This window comes from Adiantum capillus-veneris, chromosome 4 (genome assembly GCF_014529385.1).
Source record: "Adiantum capillus-veneris isolate H3 chromosome 4, ASM1452938v2, whole genome shotgun sequence".
In the NCBI taxonomy this organism is placed as follows: domain Eukaryota; kingdom Viridiplantae; phylum Streptophyta; class Polypodiopsida; order Polypodiales; family Pteridaceae; genus Adiantum; species Adiantum capillus-veneris.
Window position 1 is genome coordinate 62,344,789 of NC_140934.1, and position 22,802 is coordinate 62,367,590.

At 42.2% G+C, this 22,802-nt stretch overlaps 1 protein-coding gene across 1 annotated transcript; it reads left to right on the forward strand.

Moving 5' to 3' along the window:
- The first annotated feature begins 2,763 nt into the window (after positions 1-2,763).
- LOC147459292 (pentatricopeptide repeat-containing protein At3g09040, mitochondrial-like) lies at positions 2,764-6,500 on the forward strand. Its single transcript, XM_086510587.1, has one exon. It carries the CDS (start codon positions 2,898-2,900, stop codon positions 5,391-5,393), a length of 2,496 nt encoding a protein of 831 aa, XP_086366713.1. The 5' UTR covers positions 2,764-2,897; the 3' UTR covers positions 5,394-6,500.
- Positions 6,501-22,802: the final 16,302 nt, after the last annotated feature.

Here is a 22,802-nt window from a genome sequence, read left to right on the forward strand (position 1 = left end):
AGGCCTCTCTCTCTCTCTCTCTCTCTCTCTCTCTCTCTCTCTCTCTCTCTCTCTCTCTCTCTCTCTCTCTCTCTCAGTAACCTTGCTCGATGATGTTGAATCTCCAGTAGATCATCCATGGAATAATTAACGTACATCAATCCCAATTTTTCTCCCGAGATGAACTCGCAAAAGAGGCTGGTTCAAAAAGGAAAGAAAGAAAGCTCAGTCCTAGCCAGGTGAACAAGAAAGAAGTTCTAGCCCATTTGATCTGATAATTCATTACCATGGACAGTCTGTTCCACCGATAGTACTTTTGTGTTGGCGATCGTTTAGTTTGAACAATCTGCATTCAAATTGCTCTTCTTTTATTCAAGAATACTGAAGTCATGCATAGCCAATTCTAACAAAGCTCTTCTTCTTTGCAGGTATCTTTGATTTGTAAACCAAATGTTCATTGAGCTCATCTGAAGACTAGCATTATGGGTTTGTTCAAACTTGTACCGAGTCACCTGAAAACTTAAGACTAGCATTATGGGTCGCCATTAAGTTTTCCCCAAGACCCCTCTTGTGCCTTGCCAAGGAACTTATAATGATGTTGATGGGTATATTTTCAACTTCATCTCTTCGAAGGTGTCTCCTTGGTTGTGTAGCTTTGAACTGCCTCTTGATTTGTACATTGCTACGTGGTTATGAGTACATAGTTCTTGGAAAGGGAAGCAAGACACCCGTCAAAGAGTGAATAGTGGCTCAAAAGGAGGCATGGCTTCTGCTTTGTCCTTCCTACTTCCGAGTATCATTTAATAATACTTGTGCTAAATTTTATGACATGCTTGAGCAATAATGTTGAAAGAGCCAATGGGATCTTAACCTAGTGGTTAAGGTGGATGTGTGACAAGTTCGATTCCCAGTGGCACCTTACAAGTTTTGATTGTGTCTAAAAGAGAAAAAATGGTAAGGAAATCAGCAAAAATTCTGTGAGGAAGGCGAGTGCCATCACGTGTGTATCGAGTTCCTTGCCATGAACTTGATTGTTCACTTCAGTCTTTTTTCTTGATTTTAGAATGATGGCAACTGTCTATGGATCTGTTAAAGAAGTATGGGTTGTTGATGCAGAGTAAATAAGTTTAGCTTATTTTCTCTATTCTATCCAGGTTGATTGTGCTTTCTAACAAACCTTCCTAGAAAAATTGGCCCCTCAAAGAGTTCAATACCTCGCGCCTTACGAGGCTTGCCTTAAACTACTCAAAGAAGGTTAACTCAGTGTGACAGTGCGAATTATCTGCTCATAGGTCGAATCTACAGTAGCCAACGCAAAGATGACTTCAGTGAACACATAAATTGATAGAAAAAGGTTTTTGACTGTAACCCTCATAATGTGTATTTTTCTTCTTGCTGGGAAGGTTGCAAACATTAGGACACAATGCAATAAATAGTCATTTGGCAACGTTGTTCTCAAAAAATTCTCTCAACAAGAGTAAGATACAGCAAGAGTAAGATACAACACCTGGGAAGTGGGTCATATTGGTTCAGATCTTTGAATACTTTCTCTCCTACGCCACACTTTTCAGTAAGTTACTATTGTAAACCACATAACTTCCATAACCCAGATCACAATTTATATCATTTACTACTATGAACCGCCAAGCATAATTTAATAACACTTTGAACCAACAATTTTAAATTTTACTTTAAAGCAGTGCCCTCATCTATTGTAGACGACCTTGTTGATTAGAGCATGCATATGTGGTGGGTTTGTGACACGAGGGGCAATTGCGTGGCTTTTGCAGTTTTCGGGGTCATACACCTTTTTTCATGGCTTGCTGTAAGACCTAGTCTTCATGCTTACTTCCTTAGGATATAGAGCGAGCACTCTGCAAATGATCTCGGTTTGCAAGCCACTTGTTGGACTTCTACTAGCAGGACACATTTTTCACTACAATATGTAGCATTACTCTTTGGACCATACGGAAGGCTCGATGTGCTCACATTCTAGGCTCACAATCTTCCCCTATTTTCACAATTTTGATAGCCATTTGGATTGAGGTGTTGCATACTCTTCGCAGTCAATGGGATACCTCAGCTGGCTCCTCCAAGGCAGTGAAGCATTGTTGATGCACCTTTCTTCATACATGGGCAAGATCATCAGTTCTTTTAGTCGGGACCATCCCCACATCACCTAGCATTATGCACCTCCCCAATGGTTCATTTTACACTCATCGTACATGCCATCTTGAAGTTTACTTCACATTGTTATTTTGCTTTTTTACTCCCTCTGGGTGATAGGCCATTGAGCATCTCTAGAGGTTTTTTTTGTACACATAATACAACCCCTTCCCTTGCCATTTAAAAAAAAAAGAGAGGCCAACCATATGAAAGAATGTGTGTTATGTAGAGCCTCCTCACTATCTCGCACAAATGTATGGCTAGGAGGGATATAGGGCTCAAATTTTTAGATCTCAACCGTCAGATTGCTTGGTGAGCTAGGGGCAAAGACAGTGCCTCGAGTTCACCCCTAGTTCACCGGCATCGATGAGTGTGGATCAAACCTGAAATCTCTCGGTTGTCACACAAAAGCCCTATCGTCTTGCTAATGCACGCCTTTGCCCATGTAGGCATGACATACACTCACACCCAGTTTACCCGTCCCTACTTCACCGGACACTAGATCTATGTGATAAAATATTAAAAGCATGCGCTTTTCCTGATTTTGGCAATGGCGTAAATCATTCCAAGCGGAGGGTAGATCATATGAAGCGACCACCTGTAAACGCTTAGAAAGTAAATGTCATTGTAGTCTACATGTCGTGGAGAGAGCCGGCGCGCGCGCACAGGCTCGATTCGTTCTCTCTCTAGGCACCAGTGGTTTCGTGTTCACCGAGCACCGCCCCACGCAAACAAACGTGGAGAGGAACAGAATGAGTTTTTTCTTTGTGAACTCACTTACAAACTGTGCTAAGAAGAAGGACTTGTACCAAGGCACTAGGATACATGCTCATATTCGCGACAGTGGGTTACTGGAAAAGAACACATACCTGGGCAACATAATAATCAGTATGTATGTCAAGTGCGGTGCGTTTGTCAGAGCGCAACAGGTCGTTGACGAGCTTCTTGTCCCAGACGTCGTCTCTTGGAACACACTGATTGCAGGATATGCCCAACAGGGGCGGGGCCAGGAAGCTCTGGGCTGTTTTCAGCGGATGCGAAGCGAGGGCATCTCTCCAAATGCAATCACCTACGCTTGCATTTTGAAGGCATGTGGCACCATGCAAAATGCTGATATGGGCCAAGAAATTCACGATGATATTGTTACTCAGGGGCTGTTGAAACAAAACGTCATGCTTGGAAATGCCTTGGTCGACATGTATGCCAAATGTGGTGTACTTCAGAAAGCACAGAAAGTGCTTGAAGAGCTTCCTGTCCGAAATGTTGTCTCTTGGAGTGCATTGATTGCAGGATATGTCCAACAGGGTCAGGGTCAGGAAGCTCTGTGCTGTTTTCAGCAGTTGCAAAGAGAGGGCATATCTCCAAATGCAATCACCTACACTTGCATCTTGAAGGCATGTGGCCTAATGCAAGATGCTGATATGGGCAAAAGAATTCACAATGATATTTTCAGTCAAGGGCTGTTGGAAAAAGATGTTGTGCTTGGAAATGCGTTGGTCGATATGTATGCCAAATGTGGAGTACTCCAAAAAGCACAGAAAGTGCTTGACGAGCTTCCTGTCAGGGATGTTGTCTCTTGGAGTGCATTGATTGTGGGATATGTCCAACAGGGGCAGGGCCAAGAAGCTCTGAGCTGTTATCAGCGGATGCAAAGCGAGGGTATCTCTCCAAATGCAATCACCTACGCTAGCATCTTGAAGGCATGTGGCACTACGCGAGACGTTGATATGGGCAAAAAAATTCATGATGATATTGTCAGTCAGGAGCTGTTGAAAAAAAATGTGGTGCTTGGCACTTCCTTGGTCGACATGTATGCCAAATGTGGTGTACTTCATAAGGCACAAAAAGTTCTGCAGGAGCTTCCGGTCCGGGATGTTGGCTCTTGGAACGCACTGATTACAGGGTATGCTCAACAGGGGCAAGGCCAGAAAGCTCTGGACTGTTTTCAGCGGATGCGAAGTGAGGGCATCTCGCCAGATGCAATCACCTACGCTTGCATCTTGAAGGCATGTGGCACTACCCAAGGTGCTGATATGGGCAAAAGAATTCACGAAGATGTTGTTAGTCAGGGGCTGTTGAAAGAAAATGTTGTTCTTGGCACTGCCTTGGTCGACATGTATGCCAAATGTGGTGTACTTCAGAAAGCACAAAAAGTTCTTGAGGAGCTTCCTGTACTGAATGTAGTCTCTTGGAACGCACTGATTGGGGGATATACCCAACAAGGGCAGGGCCAGGAAGCTCTGTGCTGTTTTCAGCGAATGCAAAGTGAGGGTGTCTCTCCAGATGCAATCACCTATGCTTACATTTTGAAGGCATGTGGCACTACACAAGATGTTGATATGGGTGAAAAAATTCACGATGGTATTGTTGGTCAGGGGCTGTTGAAAAAAGAAGAAGTGCTTGGCACTGCCTTGGTCGACATGTATGCCAAATGTGGTGTGCTTCAGAAAGCACAAAAAGTGCTTGACGAGCTGCCTGTTCGGAATGTTGGCTCTTGGAGTGCACTAATTGCGGGATATGTCCAACAGGGACAGAGTGAAGAAGCTGTGGGCTGTTTTCAGCGGATGCGAGGTGAGGGCATCTCTCCAGATGCAATCACCTACGCTTGCATCTTGAAGGCATGCGGCACTATGCAAGACGCTGATATGGGCAAAAGTATTCACGATGACATTGTTAGTCAGGGGCTGTTGAAAAAAAACGTCATGCTTGGCACTGCCTTGGTCGACATGTATGCCAAATGTGGTGTACTTCAGAGAGCACAAAAAGTGCTTGAGGAGCTCCCTGCTCGGGATGTCATCTCTTGGAGTGCATTGATTGCGGGATATGTTCAACAGGGGCAGGGCCAGGAAGCTATGGGCTGTTTTCGGTGGATGCGAGGCGAGGGCATCTTTCCAGATGCAATCACCTACGCTTGCATCTTGAAGGCATGTGTCACTATGAAAAACGTTGATATGGGCAAAAAAATTCACGATGATATTAATAGTCAGGGGCTGTTGAAAAAAAACGTCGCGCTTGGCAATGCCTTGGTCGATATGTATGCCAAGTGTGGTGTACTTGAGAGAGCACAAAAAGTGCTTGAAGAGCTTCCTGTCCGGAATATCGACTCTTGGAATGCACTGATTGCAGGATATGCTGATCAGGGGCAGGGTGAGGAAGCTCGGGGCTGTTTTCAGCGGATGGGAAGAGAGGGCATCTCTCCAGATGAAATCAGTTACGTTTTGGTCTTGAAGGCTATGCTTACATCTTGAAGGCACTTGGAACTATGCAAGACGCTGACATGGGCAAGAAAACGACAATGAGATTCTTAGTCAGGAGTTGTTGACAGTGCTGCCTGTGTTGTTGATTCATGATTGATGCATGTGCTATTAGTTGCATGTGTATATACGAGGGAAATACACTTGGAGGGTGCATACTTTTGGAGGATGCATGCATTCTTTACTGCATATACAAGGGCAATACATTCAGATGGCATGGACCTCTCTTCATGGAATGCTTGCTAACTGAAAACCCTTCTTGAACGCATGCTGCTCCACCAACAACTGAAAGTGGTCACTATTGAGTGCTTTCTGTGCTGTGTGCATGCAACCTCAATGTCCATGCAGAACAGCCACGTTTCAGACTGTGGACCAGGTGTGCTGGTCGCGGCCAGATTATTATGGCGGCACGTGGTATTTACCACGCTTCTCTGTCTGTGGCAGCCTTTCTTCTCTCTTTCACTGATAGGCTTTATCTCTTTGGTCCATTGCTACGGAATTTTGATGTGAAGACAGCTTAATGTTGGTTCCTTGACCTAAAAAGAGGAAGGTGATTGGTACCGCTGGATCTACAAGGTGAAGTACAAGGCGGTGGCACCTTTGACAAGTACAAAGCTTGGTTAGTAGCTTAGGGCTAAGCATAGCACCCTGTAGTTGACTTCGACAAGACCTTCACTCCTATCGCTCCCGACGATCACCATGCAGTCAAAATTGGTCCTCCAGTCACTTGTCCCCTCTGTAAAGGTGGCAGTTTCCCTCTCTCTGAGTTTTTGAGAGTCTATTTCATTCGAGTCGATGGGTGTTGTTAGAACACAAAGGTTGAGGTCACTGGCAGGCCTAATCAGTGTTTAAGATGCCATGCCATGGGTCATCTAGTGAAAGATTGCCCCAAAATATTGAGGAGAGAGGTTGGGCAGCAAAGAGCTAGAGCGTCTCAGTCACGATGCAGAGGCTTATGGCACGCTGCAAGACAACAGGCAACACCCCAATTACTTGCACTAAGACCTTTTGGGGTCCCTTTCTTTTCTATCAGCACTCCTTTTGTGAGGTAGCACTTCATGTCCCTCTTGGGACCCTGCAAGCACAAAGTAACTTGTCAACCATGTAGTCTCAAGCCACAATACCCTGATGTAAACCCACACATCTTTATTTAAATCAAAGAATTGCCTTACTTAAGCACTTAATGCACTGCTAGAATAGCAGTGCTTCTGACAAAAGGTGTGCTTCGGCCTTTGTGAAGCACAAGCTGCCGGTTGGTTGGGTAGACCGGGACAAGCCTTCTTAGACGTCAGTCAGCACGCCACATAAGCATGGATAGCAAATATTGTTGCGGAGTCTGAACAACCTCAGCCTAGGCACATATGAAAAAGGAGTGGATCGGGCAGTCTGAACCCAGCCTTAGGGTATCGCAGGAGAGGGAGTCCCTCTTGGAGAGCTCTCCCCATGGTTGGTTGTGGCATCCCACTGTGCTCATGGGCGGGTGCATGGTGTTGATGGAGGCGGTAGTGCCTCCCCTGCACGGCGGTAGAGCAGAGGCACTACCGCCGTGCATGGTGTTGATGGAGGTGGTATTGCCTCTGCTCTACCGCTGTCGTGGCCGGCTGGTGTTTCTTGGTGGGTTGTTGTAGAGCTTTAGGTATACAAAAAACAAATTAAAAAACCTTTTTAATTGAAGGGAAGTGGGAGTAGCAGGTAGGGGTTGAGGTATACAAAAAATAAATAATAAACCTGTTTATTGAAGGGAAGTGGGAGTTCCAACACTCTAAGAAGTGCCGTGGTACGGGTGTGGTTCATGCATGGAGGGGCTCTCCTAGCCGGCCATATAATATATGGGTCTCATGCAAAAGTAGTGGCCTAGCTCTGAAAATAAGATAAATGGACAAAAAGCATTGCTTGGAGGGTGTGTAGCTGAAGATTTTTATTTATTAAATGTATTCTTTTTTACACATTTTTATAGGTAGCCATGAATAGACATATAGAGTTCTTCTTGTAGACAGTCAAAGGGAGAACAATACACAAGTGGGTTTCTTTTGCTGCTTCTTCACGGTCTCCTTCTTGTGCGTGTGTGTGTTGTGAGAGGGAGAGAGAGAGAGTGTGTCTTGGTGTATGTGTGTGTTTTGAGCCAAGCGAACAAGTTTTCATTGCTAGTGGAAGGTGAATCAAGTGGATTGGGATGTTGTGCTTATCTTGCATTGAAGAGAAGCAATTTTGTGTGTGCGCTAGTTGTGTTCTTCTTCCTCTCCCATCTTTTTGCACCTCACGGGGACACATTGTCACCAAATTTAATTTTGGTCTACTTAAATGATGTTCTCTCTCTAGTAGCGCCTCCCAATCTTAGAAAAATAAAAATTCTTTTCAAAACATTTCAAATGCGTAAGTGAAGGTAAGTATAGGAAACAAAAAGCCCCATGAAAATGGAAAGTCATAGGAAATGAAAAGCGCATCAAAATGGAAAGTCAAAAAACATTTCATCTCCATATAAAAGAAGTGGTCGAGTGCATTCCTTCTCCATTACCTTTCTTTTAGCATTTCCTTCTCTTTAGAATTTTCTTGCACTATGTAGGTAGAGTTTCCTTGCGCTATGTAAGGTCATGAAATCATATCGGTAAGACTTCTCTATGTAGGTTTAGTGTGATCTCACCATCTGTAGGTGGGATTACACTAAACCTAGATTTTTTGCATTTTTTGGAATCTTTGAGTTTTTGACTTTTTAAATTTTTTTTCACTACAAGAGGTTGTGTGCTCTTGTGACGCTGTTAGCGACGGAAATACACTGGGTTTTTATAACCCCCGGCGTCGCTAAAACCGTCGCTAATAGCGTCGCTATGAGAGCGTCGCTATATAGAGACGCTCATAGCGACGCTCATAGCGACGCTATTAGCGACGGTTACACAGAAGTCTATAGCGACGCCTATAGCGACATTCGAGAGCCATAAATAGCGACGGTTATAGCGACACCCGAGAGAATTTTTTTTTGGTGACAGGGCATTGAATGCCCTGCCACCCATCAACCATATTGTACTTGATTCACTTTTTTAAAAAAGTGCAAGGGTAGATAATAGACCCAAAATAGTCACCCACAAGACGCATTGTTTGCAAAATTGACAAGCGTAAAATTGACAATTGTACACATCATAGGCAAAATGAATTGATTGGCAAATGTAATAATGACAATTGTACAACATCATAGGCATAAAGAATTGATTGGCAAAATGAACTGCGGTGACACATGTAATAATATACATGGTTCAAAAAGACGTATAAAATCCGTCTCATGATACATAAGCTATGAGAAACCCTAAACTAATGCTATCTAGCTACGGCTAAACTGACGTCGTTTAGTCAGACGTCTCATCGCGTCCAAGCGGCGTATCTGTCGGATTCTGCAAAAAAAGACAATAAAACAGCTTTCAGTAAGTATAAACATATAACGACATTTATAAAACAATACAAAAAATAGAAAAGAGTAAACCCTAATACTAACCATGCCGCCGCGAGAACTGAGAATGTCCATCAGGGCGTTTAAGCCCTTCCTGCCTGCGTACTCGTGCTCGTACGGTGTGGGTTCACGTCCTGTCATCGACCACTGTCAAAACATACAAAGATTTCATTATGTTAGAATTAAAAAACTCATAAACCCTAAACTATCGAACATAAAGAGCAATGCGAAAACACTTACAAAATCGGCCGCAAATGATGTCCATCCACCGCTCCCCAAGTGGTGCGAGCTCCCTGCTTCTACTCGCGCTCTGGCTGCATCCTTTTGTTGCTTCCACTTGTCGGGATTCTCGCGCGCTGCTTTCTTCGCATTCTTCCAATCTTCTTTGGCCAACCAATCTGGCCTGTTCCACCCATGCTTGATTGCTTTTTGCACTTCGGAACGCTTGTGTTTGCAGTATTCGCGCATTCGAATCTTCATCAGGTCTTCATTGAAGCGCTGATCGCGTGTTGGAACAGGAAACTCATCATGAAGTATGCTGATGACTCTGTTTTTTAAATCACTTGGTACTTCACTCCATTTGTTTAGTATGTAGTGTCTAAACAGCTGAGAGCAAAGACCACACATGCGCGAGATCACCTTCTTGCCATCATCATCCATGATGATGCCGCCGCTGAAGTCGACGGAGTAAGGCAAGCCCTCTGGCCGGTGACGCGTGATCCTGGGTGTCCCGACAGGGGTCTCTAGCGGCGTGTCGATGGGGGTACGGACGTCAGGTGTCTCCACCGGCGTCTAGGCCCCGAAGCGAGGAGTGTCAAGTGGGGTGGCTCCTGGCGGAGTAGGTAGAGGTGTGTAGCTGCTAGGAACAGTCAGCCGCGCAAAACCTGGCGTAGATGGCGATGCTGTGGCTGGTGTGGGGGCGGGCAAAGAAGGGGAGGGTAAAGAGCCTCGTCGAACACGAGGCGGTGTGGAGACATCGGCGGTGGAATCCCCACAACAACCGCCACCGCCACCATTAGAGCGCTGGTGTCTAAACGAGTGTGAAGATCGTCTCGTCGACGTCGAAGCTTCGGAGCGCGCCGAATGCTCCGAAAGAGAGGGAGATGCGGATGGAGTAGGAACGCGCGATGATACGCCAGAGCGATGACGCTCCACGTACCACTGTCTCTGCTGTGGTGACAAAGAAGAAAGAAACTCCTCATCATCCATACCTACATTAAACACACGAATATTTAAACTTAATATTGAATGAATAGAGTAGACAATGACGCAAAGACCATTAAATACAATGACGTAATGACGCATATAAATACAATGACGCAATGAATTGAGTGATAGAAGAGGCAAGTCGAAAACTCAGAATTTTCAATCAAAAGATGTGAGCGCGAGTAGAAAAGAGCGTTATACACCATGGAAGGTACTTAGAGAGCCAAAGCTTTTACAACACGGAGCAAAATTGTTCAAATACAATATTTGTGGCTTTAAGAGATCTCTCTCTCATCCTCGCATAACTCAGCATAACTTCCTATATCTATATAGAGCTCTCCGTTTAAACACATATCCTCTGTTTCATTTTGTAGCTCCTCTGCATGCACCCCATATAGAGTAGTAGCATCTTGATACTCGTCTGGCACCACCGCAGCGGCTTCTAATTGAGCATCTTCTCTGATCTCCTCCATTGATGTCGTTGTGATTGGCACATGGTAGCCTTCATACGTCCTTGCACTACGAGGGGCTACCTCTATGACGTACCACCAGTTTGATGTAGACTTTGTAGGATGAAATATTACCTGCCAGAGCCACATAACTTACATGAGAGCTTTCAAGCACATAACTTGTAAAAGGGGGATGTTAACTATTTACATACTTACTTGTTCACAATGCTCAGGTAGTACGAAAGTGTCTCTTAGGTCAATCCATTTCTTAGTAGAATCCACCTCAAGAAAACCAGACTCTCCTCTACGCACAGTAGCGTTGCGACCCTCCATGATTATCTTGAACCATTGCACGTCGAACAAGTCGACAAAAAATCCTCTGTAATCGATCCTCAAAATCTCTTGTAGCGTGCCGAAGTAAGTGAGTTCCGCCACCACAGGATCTGCATCAGAGGAACGTCGTGGACTAGACTGTTCAAATTTTTCCATGATTCCACAATCTTGAGTAAAACGCTTTTTGTCGATCCGTTCCATCCTAAAATATCGACCTTTACACCATGCTGCTGTGTATGACTTATACTACAACGAACAAAGATTATGAGTGGCCGTTCAAACGTTTAGAAATAAAGTCACTAGCTAGTCGTACATTGCAAACTTACCTTGGTCGCGCAACCCCGAGAGTACTCCCACTCTTCCTCAGTCACTTCGTCACCGCATTGTTGTGCGCTTTTCAATTGGTTGTGCAACCATCTTAAGCTCATGAATGTTGGTAGGCTCTCCAGAACCGTCGGATAGTGCATCGGTGGTCGTCTTCCCCGTCTCCACTCGATTCGTGCCCTTTGTCGCTCTTGCTTTGCATCCTCATATTGTGAAATCCACTTTTGCATCACTGGATTGTGAAGCATGCAAAATCGGTTGATTTTAGCCTCTAGATCTTCCGTCATCTTCTTCTCAACACCGAGATTGCACATGACAATCCCAGATATGCGCTCATCATCTATGGTTCGCCATAGCGTGTCCCGGGCTTTATCAAATCCGTCTAGCCACTCTCCAATGTACACTAGGGACTCTGATACCAACCAACCTTATGCCATGCTACCCTCCGGACGTGCCTTTTGACGCACATATCCCTTAAGCGTTTTCATGAAACGTTCTAAGAACATCCATCTGGAATGAACTGTGCCAGCTATTTCCACCTCATCAACTATGTGAACAAGAAGATGCACCTGAATGGTTAGCATGGTAGTAGGAAAATGTTTCTCAAACATGCACACAAGCTCCGCAGCATTTAGTTTGGCGAATGGTATGGAGTCTACGTTGATCTCCTTTTGTGAGATCCATTGCACCAGCTTTGCAAGTTTGTAGATTGTGTTACGGATGTCGAGAGACAAACATCCCTCAATGGCAACCGGTAAAATAAACTGTAAAGTATGTGTAGCAATGATATTAAAGTCCACATTTTATGCAATGATATTAAAGTCCACTATGAACGTACCTGACACATTTTATGCCAATCGTGTGACTTCAAACCGGTAAGCTTTCCTTCTTTAGTAAAACACGTTCGGAGCGAGTGCATTACGCCAGTGGGGGTCCGCAAAGATCGAATGGTCTCTTTTACTTTGCGTTCTTGGGCTCCTGTGAAAATCCATGGTGCTTTAGGGAGTTTTATCGATCCATCAGACGCTGTTTGCGGCCAATATTGCTCCATACGATCCACATTTCTAAGGTCAACTCTGGTTCCCAAAGTATCTTTTTTGCCGGTCAGATGGTCCCATAGTAGATTACCCACATTCTTGAATATGTGCATTGGATCGAGTAAGTGATTGATCATGAGTCGGGGCCAGTATGGTAACTCGTACCATAGAGATAGTCTCTTCATCCCTGGAGGCAATCCGTCATCGCACATCTCCTTCTGCTCTAACCATGCTTGTGCAGACATCCTTGGTGGCTCTCTTCCCAAAAAGCCATCGCGTAACACATGATTCTCTGGAAGATACGCTTGATGACCTTCGTAGATTTGCTTCTTCAGTGAGGGCGCCCTACGTGCATTCAGTCTAGGTCCACATGTGACACATGCTCTGTATCCGCTTGTTTGAAGCCCTGCATGTATACACATGATAATAGATCAACTATGGGAAAAAACAAGATTTACAGTGTCTGAGTGAGGAGTGTCAATAGATCACCTGAGCATTCTGTTAGCCCGGGATAGTCATGCATGGTCCACATTAGAATGCCTCTGATCAAAGCATTCCGTCGTCCTGTGTGTCGGCTCATATCCACCACCTATATGCCAATCCACAATTGTTGTAGCTCTTCCAATAGTGGACGAAGATACACATCCATATTCTCCACTTTATATCGCCCTGGCACAATCAAGCTTAGCCATAGGTGCCCCTTCTTCGTAGTCAACCACGGGGGAATGTTGTAGTTGACGATGACAACGGGCCATACACTGTAAGATGTTGATCTTTGACCAAATGGATTTACGCCATCCATAGCCAGGCCTAAGCGCAAATTTCGAGCCTCCCTTGCAAAATCCGACCATGTTCCATCTATATGTTTCCAAGCTGCGCAATCTGCAGGAATTCGTAGCACACCATCCGAAGATTTATTCTCCTCATGCCATGATGCTAGGGCGGCCATGGACTTACATTCGAAGAAATGCTTGATGCGAGGAAGCAGAGGAAAATGTCGCAAAACCTTTTGTGGAATTTTTGTCCCGTGGAGATCTACTCGATATCTTTCGGAATCACATTTCGAACACTTCTCCATGTCTATGTATTCCCCTCTGAAAAGAATGCAGTCATTAGGACAAGCGTGGATAGAATTGTAATCCATCCCCAAGTTTCGCAAAATCTTTCTTGCTTCATCTCGGGAATCTGGCATCACATTGTCAGCTGGTAGTATGTGCTCTTTAAGCAATCTACACAACATAAAAATACGATACAGTCGTGTAAAAATCTATCAGATCATTATACATTTAGAGTTTTATTAAAGTAAACTAATTGTAATAGATCACCTGAAAAGCGTTGTGACGCTAGTGTCACTCCATCCAAACTTTGCCTGCATGTTGAGAAGAACCAGGTGTGCTTTCAATCTATACATACGTGCTCCATTATACAATGGCGTATCGGCTTCACCTTTCATATCATCATAGATAAGCCTTTCTGAATCCATGATCGTCTCGATCATTTCATCAATCTCGGGCTCAAACATTGCCTCGTTGGGAATGTGCTCTGCATGATCATCCCCCGAGCTGTCAGAGGCTACATCTTGTGGCCTCACATATGCTGCTTGACCAAAGTGCCTGCGAACACGTCTATTGGGTTGCAAGATTGCTGCTTGTTGGCCAGCGTCAGAGTCCGACGAGTTATAATTGGCAATAACTCGATCTATAATAGATGGATCGAACTCGCCAAATTCGCGAACGTGCTGCAAAGAAACACGTCTTGTCCGTCGCACAGCATGCTTGCATTGATTACAAGGACATAAAACCCTCGTTGAGAGATAGGTGTTTTGGTTGGACGGTCCCACATCCTCGTCACTACTCATAATGAGGATAAAAATCTTATAACCTGGACAACAAATTTAATATTCTATTGGCATTCTTCGTCTTATCTCTCTCTCTCTCTCTCTCTCTCTCTCTCTCTCTCTCTCTCTCTCTCTCTCTCTCTCTCTCTCTCTCTCTACCTCACATTCTCTAGTTATGTCCAATCCCCGCACACCTCGGTCTAGAGGTGCACGGAGATCAGAACCACCGGGTTATAATCTCGTCTTTATTGGTCAATACCTATATTTGTGGGTACAAGAAATCTACAGACCCACTTCTACATGATACTGCATGTAGTGGACAAAACCCCTTTGCCTCTTCTCTCGCTGTAGCACTTCACAACATCTTAACATCTTTTCACAATAGATCTTTTCACTGTTCGTCTAACTCTAAACCCTAAACCGTAAGTAATTCTTGCGTGGACTCGATCTAACGTAAATAAGCGTAAATCTAAATAAACATAAATCTAACTAAAAATAAACCTAAATCTAATTTAACGTAAGTCTACATCTAACCTAATCTTTAACGTCTTTTGGGATAGTTTCCTACGACGTTAAAACTCTCTTCTTCTTGTGTGTGTGTGTGTGTGTGGGTAAACCTAAATAAACCTAAGTTTAATCTAATATAACATAAATCTAAATCTAATGTAAATTATGTTATATTAAAAACAAAGAACTAAACTAACAGGGATTATAAGAACCTTAAAACTGATTTAACACATAATTTTTCACATAACTCGGCAAGAGTTGGCATTCTCATCACTAAAGATGTGAGAGTTTACTTCCGGCGGTGACGCTGCCTCATCTCCATCCACATCTGACGACAGCAATTGGCCCTTTGGACCGTTCTTGCTCTTGTTACTAACTTTGAAGTTGCTGTTGAATAACTAGAGGTTGTCTAGATGGTCATTGTCGGGGATGTAGTGACTCTTGCCGCCCTGAAGATCCACCTTCTTCCCTATCTTCTGAAGACATTTCACCAGTACTTTTGGATCGACGGAGCCCACCATGAGTGAAGGCAGCAATACCCTATATTCCATTGAGGGCTTTCTTCACCCGCTTCATGCAGGCATCGCAGTCTATGGAGACCTAAATCTAATCTAATATAACGTAAATCTAAATCTAGCTTAAATAAACGTAAATCTAACTAAAAATAAACCTAAATCTAATCTAATTTAACTTAAATAAACCTAAATCTAATTTAACGTAAGTCTACATATAACCTAATCTTTAACGTCTTTTAAGATAGTTTCCTACGACGTTATAACTCTCTTCTTCTTGTGTGTGTGCGCGTGTGTGGATGTGTGTGCCAATAAAAAGAGATAAATGGTATAACCTTTCTATCACCCATGCCAAGTATGATAGATTGGTTATGCCATTTCTCTCTTGAATAATAGGTCTTGAGTTCAACTCCTCGTCGGCTAGATCTTTAGGTCTTTTAATTTTAATTAGTTTCCTACGATGTTAAATTAGTTTCTCTCTCTTTCTCTCTCAATGTGTGTGCGTTTTTTTGTTTATGCATGTTTTCTCTCTCTTTTCCTCTCTCAATGTGTGCGTTTTTTGTTTATGCATGTTCTCTCTCTCTTTTTCTCTCTCAATGTGTGCGTTTTTTGTTTATGCATGCTCTCTCTCTCTTTTCCTCTCTCAATGTGTGTGCATTCTTTGTTTATGTATGTGTGTGTGCATTTTTGTTTATGTTTGTACTCTCTCTCTCTCTCTCTCTCTCTCTCTCTCCAAAAAAAAAAAAACACTATGTGTGTGTGTGTGTGTGTGTGTGTGTGTGTGTGTGTGAGAGAGAGAGAGAGAGAGAGAGAGAGAGAGAGAGAGAGGGAGAGAGAAAGAGGGGAAGGGAACATGAGAGTGAGGAGAGGGAAGGAGCATACCTAACTCTCCTTCCTCTCCTCGTGTGTGTGTGTGTGTGTGTGGAGAAGAAAGAGAGAGAGAGAGAGAGAGAGAGAAAGAGAGAGAGAGAGAGAGAGAGAGAGAGAGAGGGAGAGCGTTACCTGCTCCTTGCTTGAGGGCGCCGAAAAACTCAGATTTGAGATCTGAGTTTTTGGGCGCTCTCTGTTATTTGTTTTAGCTTAGCCGGCATCGCTATGAGCGTCGCAAATTTACTTGTAAATTTGCGACGCTCATAGCGACGCCGGGATTTTTTTTTTTGAGCGTCGCTGTGTGAGCGTCGCTAATATGAATAACCTCTTGTAGTGTTTAAAGCATGATTAGGAATACCTTTTAATCGTTAGTCACTCTAAAGAGAGAAAATAAAAAGAGTGGAAGGACCAAGATTGCGAAGATGGCTGTAGGGTGTGTTTCATAAGAATATCTTTTAATTGTTACTCACTCTAAAGAGAGAAAGCAAGTGATAAAATCACAAGGCCTTATTAAAACTCTAGATCCTTAACCTGTAAATCCCACTTTAAAAGTTCTAAAGTTCTAAGCCCTAAAACTCTAGCGCCTCGGGGTGACCCTCCCCCTACTTGTCAGTCCATGTAACCCTTTCACTTTCTCTAATTCAATTTTTTACCCTAAAAAAAAAAATGAACTCTAGGTCCTCATTGGAGACCTTACTTTAAAAGTTTTACATCTTAAGTTCTAAACTTAGCTTTAAAATCTCTAAAAATAAAAATAAAAATAAAACATCTCTAGAGATTAAGGCTCCAAAGGATAGATCCCTTCCTTAAAGTTTGAACTAGCAAAAATGATAACTTTAGTCTTTCACTTGAAGTTTCACTGGGTGAAAAAACTTCTTAAAATGAAAAGGTGACTCTTGAAATTTTTGGAACCAACTAATAGCTTAGTCTTTATCATTTAACCTCCAAAGCTTTCGACGTTTCATGCTTTCAAACGCAGCTTAAAATCTTTTCCTTGGTACATAAGCATTCATTTCATATCTCAAACTCAAGACATGTCTATCATTAGATTTACACACTCTTTATTTAAATGAGTGCCCACTATCTTATTTCAACCAATCAACACTTTTGACCTATCAAAAAATGCTAGAAAATATAACTCAACCTCTTTTTGGCATGCTAAAGGCCTTAGTATCCATATGGACGAAGGTCGTTCAATTTTTCTTGTTTGACATGTGTCCCTCTAAAAATCTTGAAAGTCTTTCTCTTGTGTACTTTCAACTCCTATTTCCCAAAGTTGCATTCGTTTGTTTGAAATTTGACATGCTGAAAATGAAAAAAGCTTATATAGAACAAAAGATTAAAGAGTGTACTCATAAGAGTTTGATCCATGATGTGAAGTATTGATTCAATAAATTTTTTAACATTTTGATTTGTAAAGAGTCTTTTCATTTAAGGACTTAAGAAAGATTCATTTCATCAAATTGTTTTATTGTTTCCTATGTTTATTAAATTTTATATAGTTTTATAAAAGCATTAATATATTTTATGAAAGCATTAAAATAAATCTATCTTTTTTTGCAAAAGTGACTATTGTGAGTAGATTATATTAACATAACCAAAAAATTACAAATTTTTGTCATGCTTGTGAGACGAGCTTTAATAACTATAGAAGGTTTAAATACAACAGTTGTCAGGGGAGCCACCCCTAAAACAGGGAAGAGTCCACATCTTTATCTAAGCAAGTCCACCATTTTGGCACCCAAGGCCCTGTCCACTCCAGAGAGTTCATCTGTTTCCCAACGGTGACGATTGCTCCCTAGCTTTCTTTTCACCTTATTATTTAAGTGAAGTATTTTCTAATATATACACTGTAATGGAAATGGCCTATGAACTTAGAGAATAGCGGAATTAAGAGAATTAGAGTGAGTAACTTTGAGAGCATAAAGGGTGAACTTAATTGGTAGTAGCAACTTAATCATAGCACTTAATTAACTAGGCATGAGCAATACTTTTGCAAGAGAGAGAGAGAGAGAGAGTTTAGAGAATATGACAACAGTTCAGGACCGGATTTATGTGGAGCCGGTCCCCCCTCCAAAAGGAATTTGTATTATAGATTCTCTCATTAAGAGAGACTTGGTAGAAATACAATCTTTGTGTTCCTTGAGACCTCTTTGGCGGTATGAAGATGGAAGCTTCATACACCAAGCTTTTGCTTAATAGCAACAATCAATCTTAGCTTGAAAACAATCAAGAACTTGTGAGCATTATCAATTTTTGTGTTCCCTAAATCATTCGGGTGCATGAAGATGTGAACTTTTATGCATCAACTTGTGTTTAAAGCAACAATTCATCTACCTTGCAGTACAATTATTCTACTTGCATGAAGTAATTAATCTACTTGCAATAAACCATTAGCCTTCTTGAAATAAGCATAACATAAACATGTGGAAAGCATTGACTATCCCAATCCTCAGTCCCAAGACCTCGAACACCTTCGTAGGTGGAGATAGCTAGCAGGGAATGAGGGTAGGGAAGAGGAAGAAGAAGTATTCCATAGGAGAAAGAAATAGTTCCTCACTTATCATCACTCTTTTTGCTTAGCATACATAATAGCATAGTAATAAAGATGGAAAGCTTAAGCATTGAAGCATAGCTATTGGTTGGAATTTCATTCCATAGCCAAGAGTGTTGGTGTAGGCTCACAACTTCTCAAGGAGCTTGGAGAAGGAGATGGAGCTCTTGCACCTGGCATAGCACACCATGAGAGTGTTTGTGAATGTGTGTGGGTGAGTATACCCCCTAGCTTGCTTGGGTCGACCCCCCCTTGTAGCTCATGCTTGAAGCTCATTGAACCCCTCCTGGCCTAGCCAATCACAAGCAAGAGACATTACAAGCAGCAAGGGTAGCCTTGGGACAAGTGTCCCCCTTTCCCCTTTGAGAGAGAGGACTTGATAAATTCAAAATCAATTAATTAAATCTCCTAAATTATCATTGGACCCCTTGGGTGGCCAACCAATAGGCTTCAGACACAACATGAGGGCAACATGAGGAGGAACTTGACGAGTGTCCCTTTTGCTTTCTTTGTACCGTGCATGCCTTGTGTGAGTGTGTGGGTGTTCTCATCCCCCCTCATGTAGGGCTCGTCCCCTCCTTGTAGGGATTGAATATTTGACTTTTTGACACCTCAAGCCCCTCATGCATAGGCCCAATTCCCCCCACAAGGTTGGCCCTTAAGCACTTTAAGCTTGGGTTGGGTTCTCACCTCAAGTACATCCCTAGCATCTCAAGCATATCAAGCACCTCAAGCATCTCGATCATTAAGCACCTCAAGCATCTCAAGCATCTCAATCATCAAGCACCTTAGTCATCAAGCATGACAAGCAAGACAAGCACCTCGAGTTGGGTCGGGTTCCCGCCTCAAGATCATTCAGCCCTAGCTTACCTAAGGTGAAAAGAATTTTACACACATTATTGGAGGTCTTCAATGAAGCTAACCCTAAGGTCTTATGCTCCATTGGTTAGCCTTGCTCTTTGATAGACCATCTCTCATTTGGGCCTCTTTTCTATTGGCCCCGTGTTGAGATAGATCTATAAGTACATCTCAATATCTCAACCCTTGTTCCCGTTTATTCTCCCACTAGATATTAGTTTTTATGGCATTACCTCTCTCTTGAAATCATAGTCGTCGTTGACTATGAGGTAGAGATAGTAAAGTCTCACCCATTAGTCCATTGGTCTTAGCGAGTAGAGGATCCATTTTTACTCTACAACATAATTCCAGAGTGGATGACTAATCCACTTGGTGCTTGAGAGACACTGTCTGCCGCAAGCATGTCTGCTCTTTAGTCCATATCATACTTCCAAAGTAGAGTGACAAGTTCTACTTGGTGTTTGGGAGACGTAGTCACCACAAACATGATCCTAAGTATGCATACTTCTTAAAATTTGTGCACAAAACATAAAAAGAGAGTCTTATAAGACAAAAACATTGATCATTGAAAATGCATTTCTTTTACATTTGCTTGCTCTTCTGTGTCATTGTAAGCATCATTAACAAGGTTCATATTATCCTTAAGCTATGTTCTTTGCGTGCATTTAGCATCTTTGAAAGGATAATTCTTAACTTAAATAAGATACTGTCAATAATCTTACCATTTCTTAATACCTTGTGTTCTTGTCGAAGGATGAACTTGGGTTGGAGCTCGTTTGCTTCATCCTCGATCTCTGGTGGGTCTTTATTTATGGCCTTTATTGGTGGCTCCCTTAATAAGGCTCGAATAGGCTCTCATGAAAAATAATATATATGAGCCAGTAGTTGGGCAATTTTAGTTGATAAGCCATCTTATGGATGGGCTTGAAAATTTAGAAGGGGCCATAGTATCTTTGTGCTCACCTAGCATAATACCTTTAATGGCCCGTAGGATTCTTGTGTGTAATTTGCCTTAGATGAGCCTTGGGGAAGTTTAGTAAGACCCAACTTTTTTTCTTTTTCTTTAAAGGATAAGGCTCTTTTGTGTCTAATGGCAGGAGCCTCTTTTGCCTAGCTAACAGATGGATATAGCCCGTTTAATCTTCTAAAAAGATTCGTTTTGATCTCGGCTATACTCCTTTGCAATGAAGATCTTCCCACGTACCTTAAGCTACAAGGGACTTTTGGATCTTCCGTCTTTAGCCTTGAAAGGTATTTTCCCCTTAGAAGTATGTCCACATTGTTAGAGACATACTGTTGTTAGGGTAAGTACTTTTCCCATTTTGAGCATTGATCTACTTCGAATCACAGGCCTTTAGTAGATCAAGGATCATTAGTTTTGTGATTTTCCTTTTGGCCATCCGTTGGAATAGTAGGCTGACATAAGAGGGTTAATCTAGTTCTGATATAGAATCTATAAGAAATTAGTGGTCATGATAGGATTTCTATCTGACACAATTAGATGTTGGCAAGCCATAGTCCCTCTATCTTACTTCATCTTTTGGTATACCATACATTTTGAAACATACTCTTGTATGTTCTCGTTTCTTGGTAAGCCAATACCAATATGCTTTTACTCCTAGCAGAGTAAATTTGAATTCCTCTTGTCCCACATATGGGACGAGCATGGGAAGTGAGGAAGATATAGCTTATTGAGGTATGGAAGATAACCATCCTCTAACATGAGTAGTTCTTTTTTCTTCCATTTGTAAAGTCTATTATCATATCCCTAAAGTCTGGGTTAGAAGCATATTTAACTAACATCAAAGATAGTTCATTGTAAGTTGTTATTGATACCCTATCTACCTTGGCCGTCGTGAAAGTGCATCAGCTACATGATTGTGCTTGCCAGCAATGTAAAAATTAAATTGCAAAAAGAAACTCGCCCACCTCATTTGTTTGTCGGATAGCTTGGTTTGCATCATGGATGGAGTCCTCAAGAAGTACTTCCATGTGTCTACGGCTTGTAAAACAACTCATAGCTCCTTTTGTACATGTCCAACATTCGCTCATTGGATTTGAGTTTGAATCTCGTATGCTATGGTATTCTCTTCTTGAAGCAAAGTTTTGTTCGAAGGCAATCATCCAGGCATTACATTGGACCTCAAACAGTTTTGAGAGATCACATAGTGTAAGCATATGTTGAGAGATGAGTTTCTCTTTGAACTTTTCAAAAGTACTTTTCTCTCTTTGCAGTCCATGTATACTTAACGTTCTAGTCATGTATTGGACCTGTTATTATAAGCATGAATTTTTCCTATGAAGCATCTCTAGTATACACTCATACCTTTAGAGCTTCGCAACTCATGTAGACTCCTTGGATTAGGCCATCTTTTTATTACCTCTATCATTTGTGGATCCATACAGATACCACCTTTAGAGATAATGTGACCTAATTATTGAATCTCTTGAAAAGTTCACCTTTCTTTTGGTTAGAAGAAAGCCTAATCTCTCTCAAAACTTACCAGTTCATGGTATTTCCTTTTGAACTCCTCTTGTGGAGCTTATAAAGCTCAATAAGGAGGCTTATTAGGTAGTGAGCTTTGTGGTAGAATCTCCATTGCATGGCCATTGTCCCCTCATTGTGGAGATAGCTCACAGGGTATCATTAATAAAAACATTTTGGAATCCATTAAGGAATTCAAACAACTCTAATTCCTCTTGATTCCCGTTTTTTTTATTGTTATTGGTTGAAACATTAAATTCACTTGTGAAAAGCATGCATATTTACAAGGGATAGGATGCTACCTGACTCATAAACATGTATGTACATATCTCCTAGCATAGGAAAAACAAAAGCCTTTTGCTATGAGCATCCACTTTTGAAGTTTCCATCATAGAAACTCAAGGCGGCTCGTTGCGTGCATTCCTTTGGGGACAAGCACGATAGACATGCCCGTGCTCTCCACACTCGTAGCATTTGTTATCCTTACGATAACACTCTAGCTCTGCTGGAGAGAGTCTATTCTTAGATTTGTAGATTCCTTTCTCCTTAGCTTTGTTATCGTTGTTGCTAGAGTTGCCTTTGGAGGAAGTTTGAGCATTATTCCTCCCTCTAGGCTCATTTTGATCCTTCACTTCCATGGGCTTAGAGTTTCTCTTAACCCCTTGTTGGAAATTGATTTGAGACGTGACCATAGTATGGTGTATGACTGCCAATATGGTACTATGCCTTTGCGAGTTAATATACTCGGCCATCTCTTCAGAAAAACCCGCACAAAATTGTTGCTTTTGCTTCCCAAAGTCTACCTTTTTGTAGACATTGGCTTTGAGAAGTAAATCCAAAAACATATCTACATACTTCTGGATAGACTCGTAGGGAGAGAGTTTCAAGCTTTGCCATTCCGTGAGGACATTCTTTCGCGTTGCTTGCCAAAAATTGTTTCATGATGGAGGCTCTTAAAGCCTTCCATGTCCTTGGAGCTTTTCTTTGGGCTT

Excerpts from the sequence above, each read along its gene's own strand:
- LOC147459292 (XM_086510587.1), top strand. The coding sequence starts at position 2,898 with ATGAGTTTTTTCTTTGTGAACTCACTTACAAACTGTGCTAAGAAGAAG.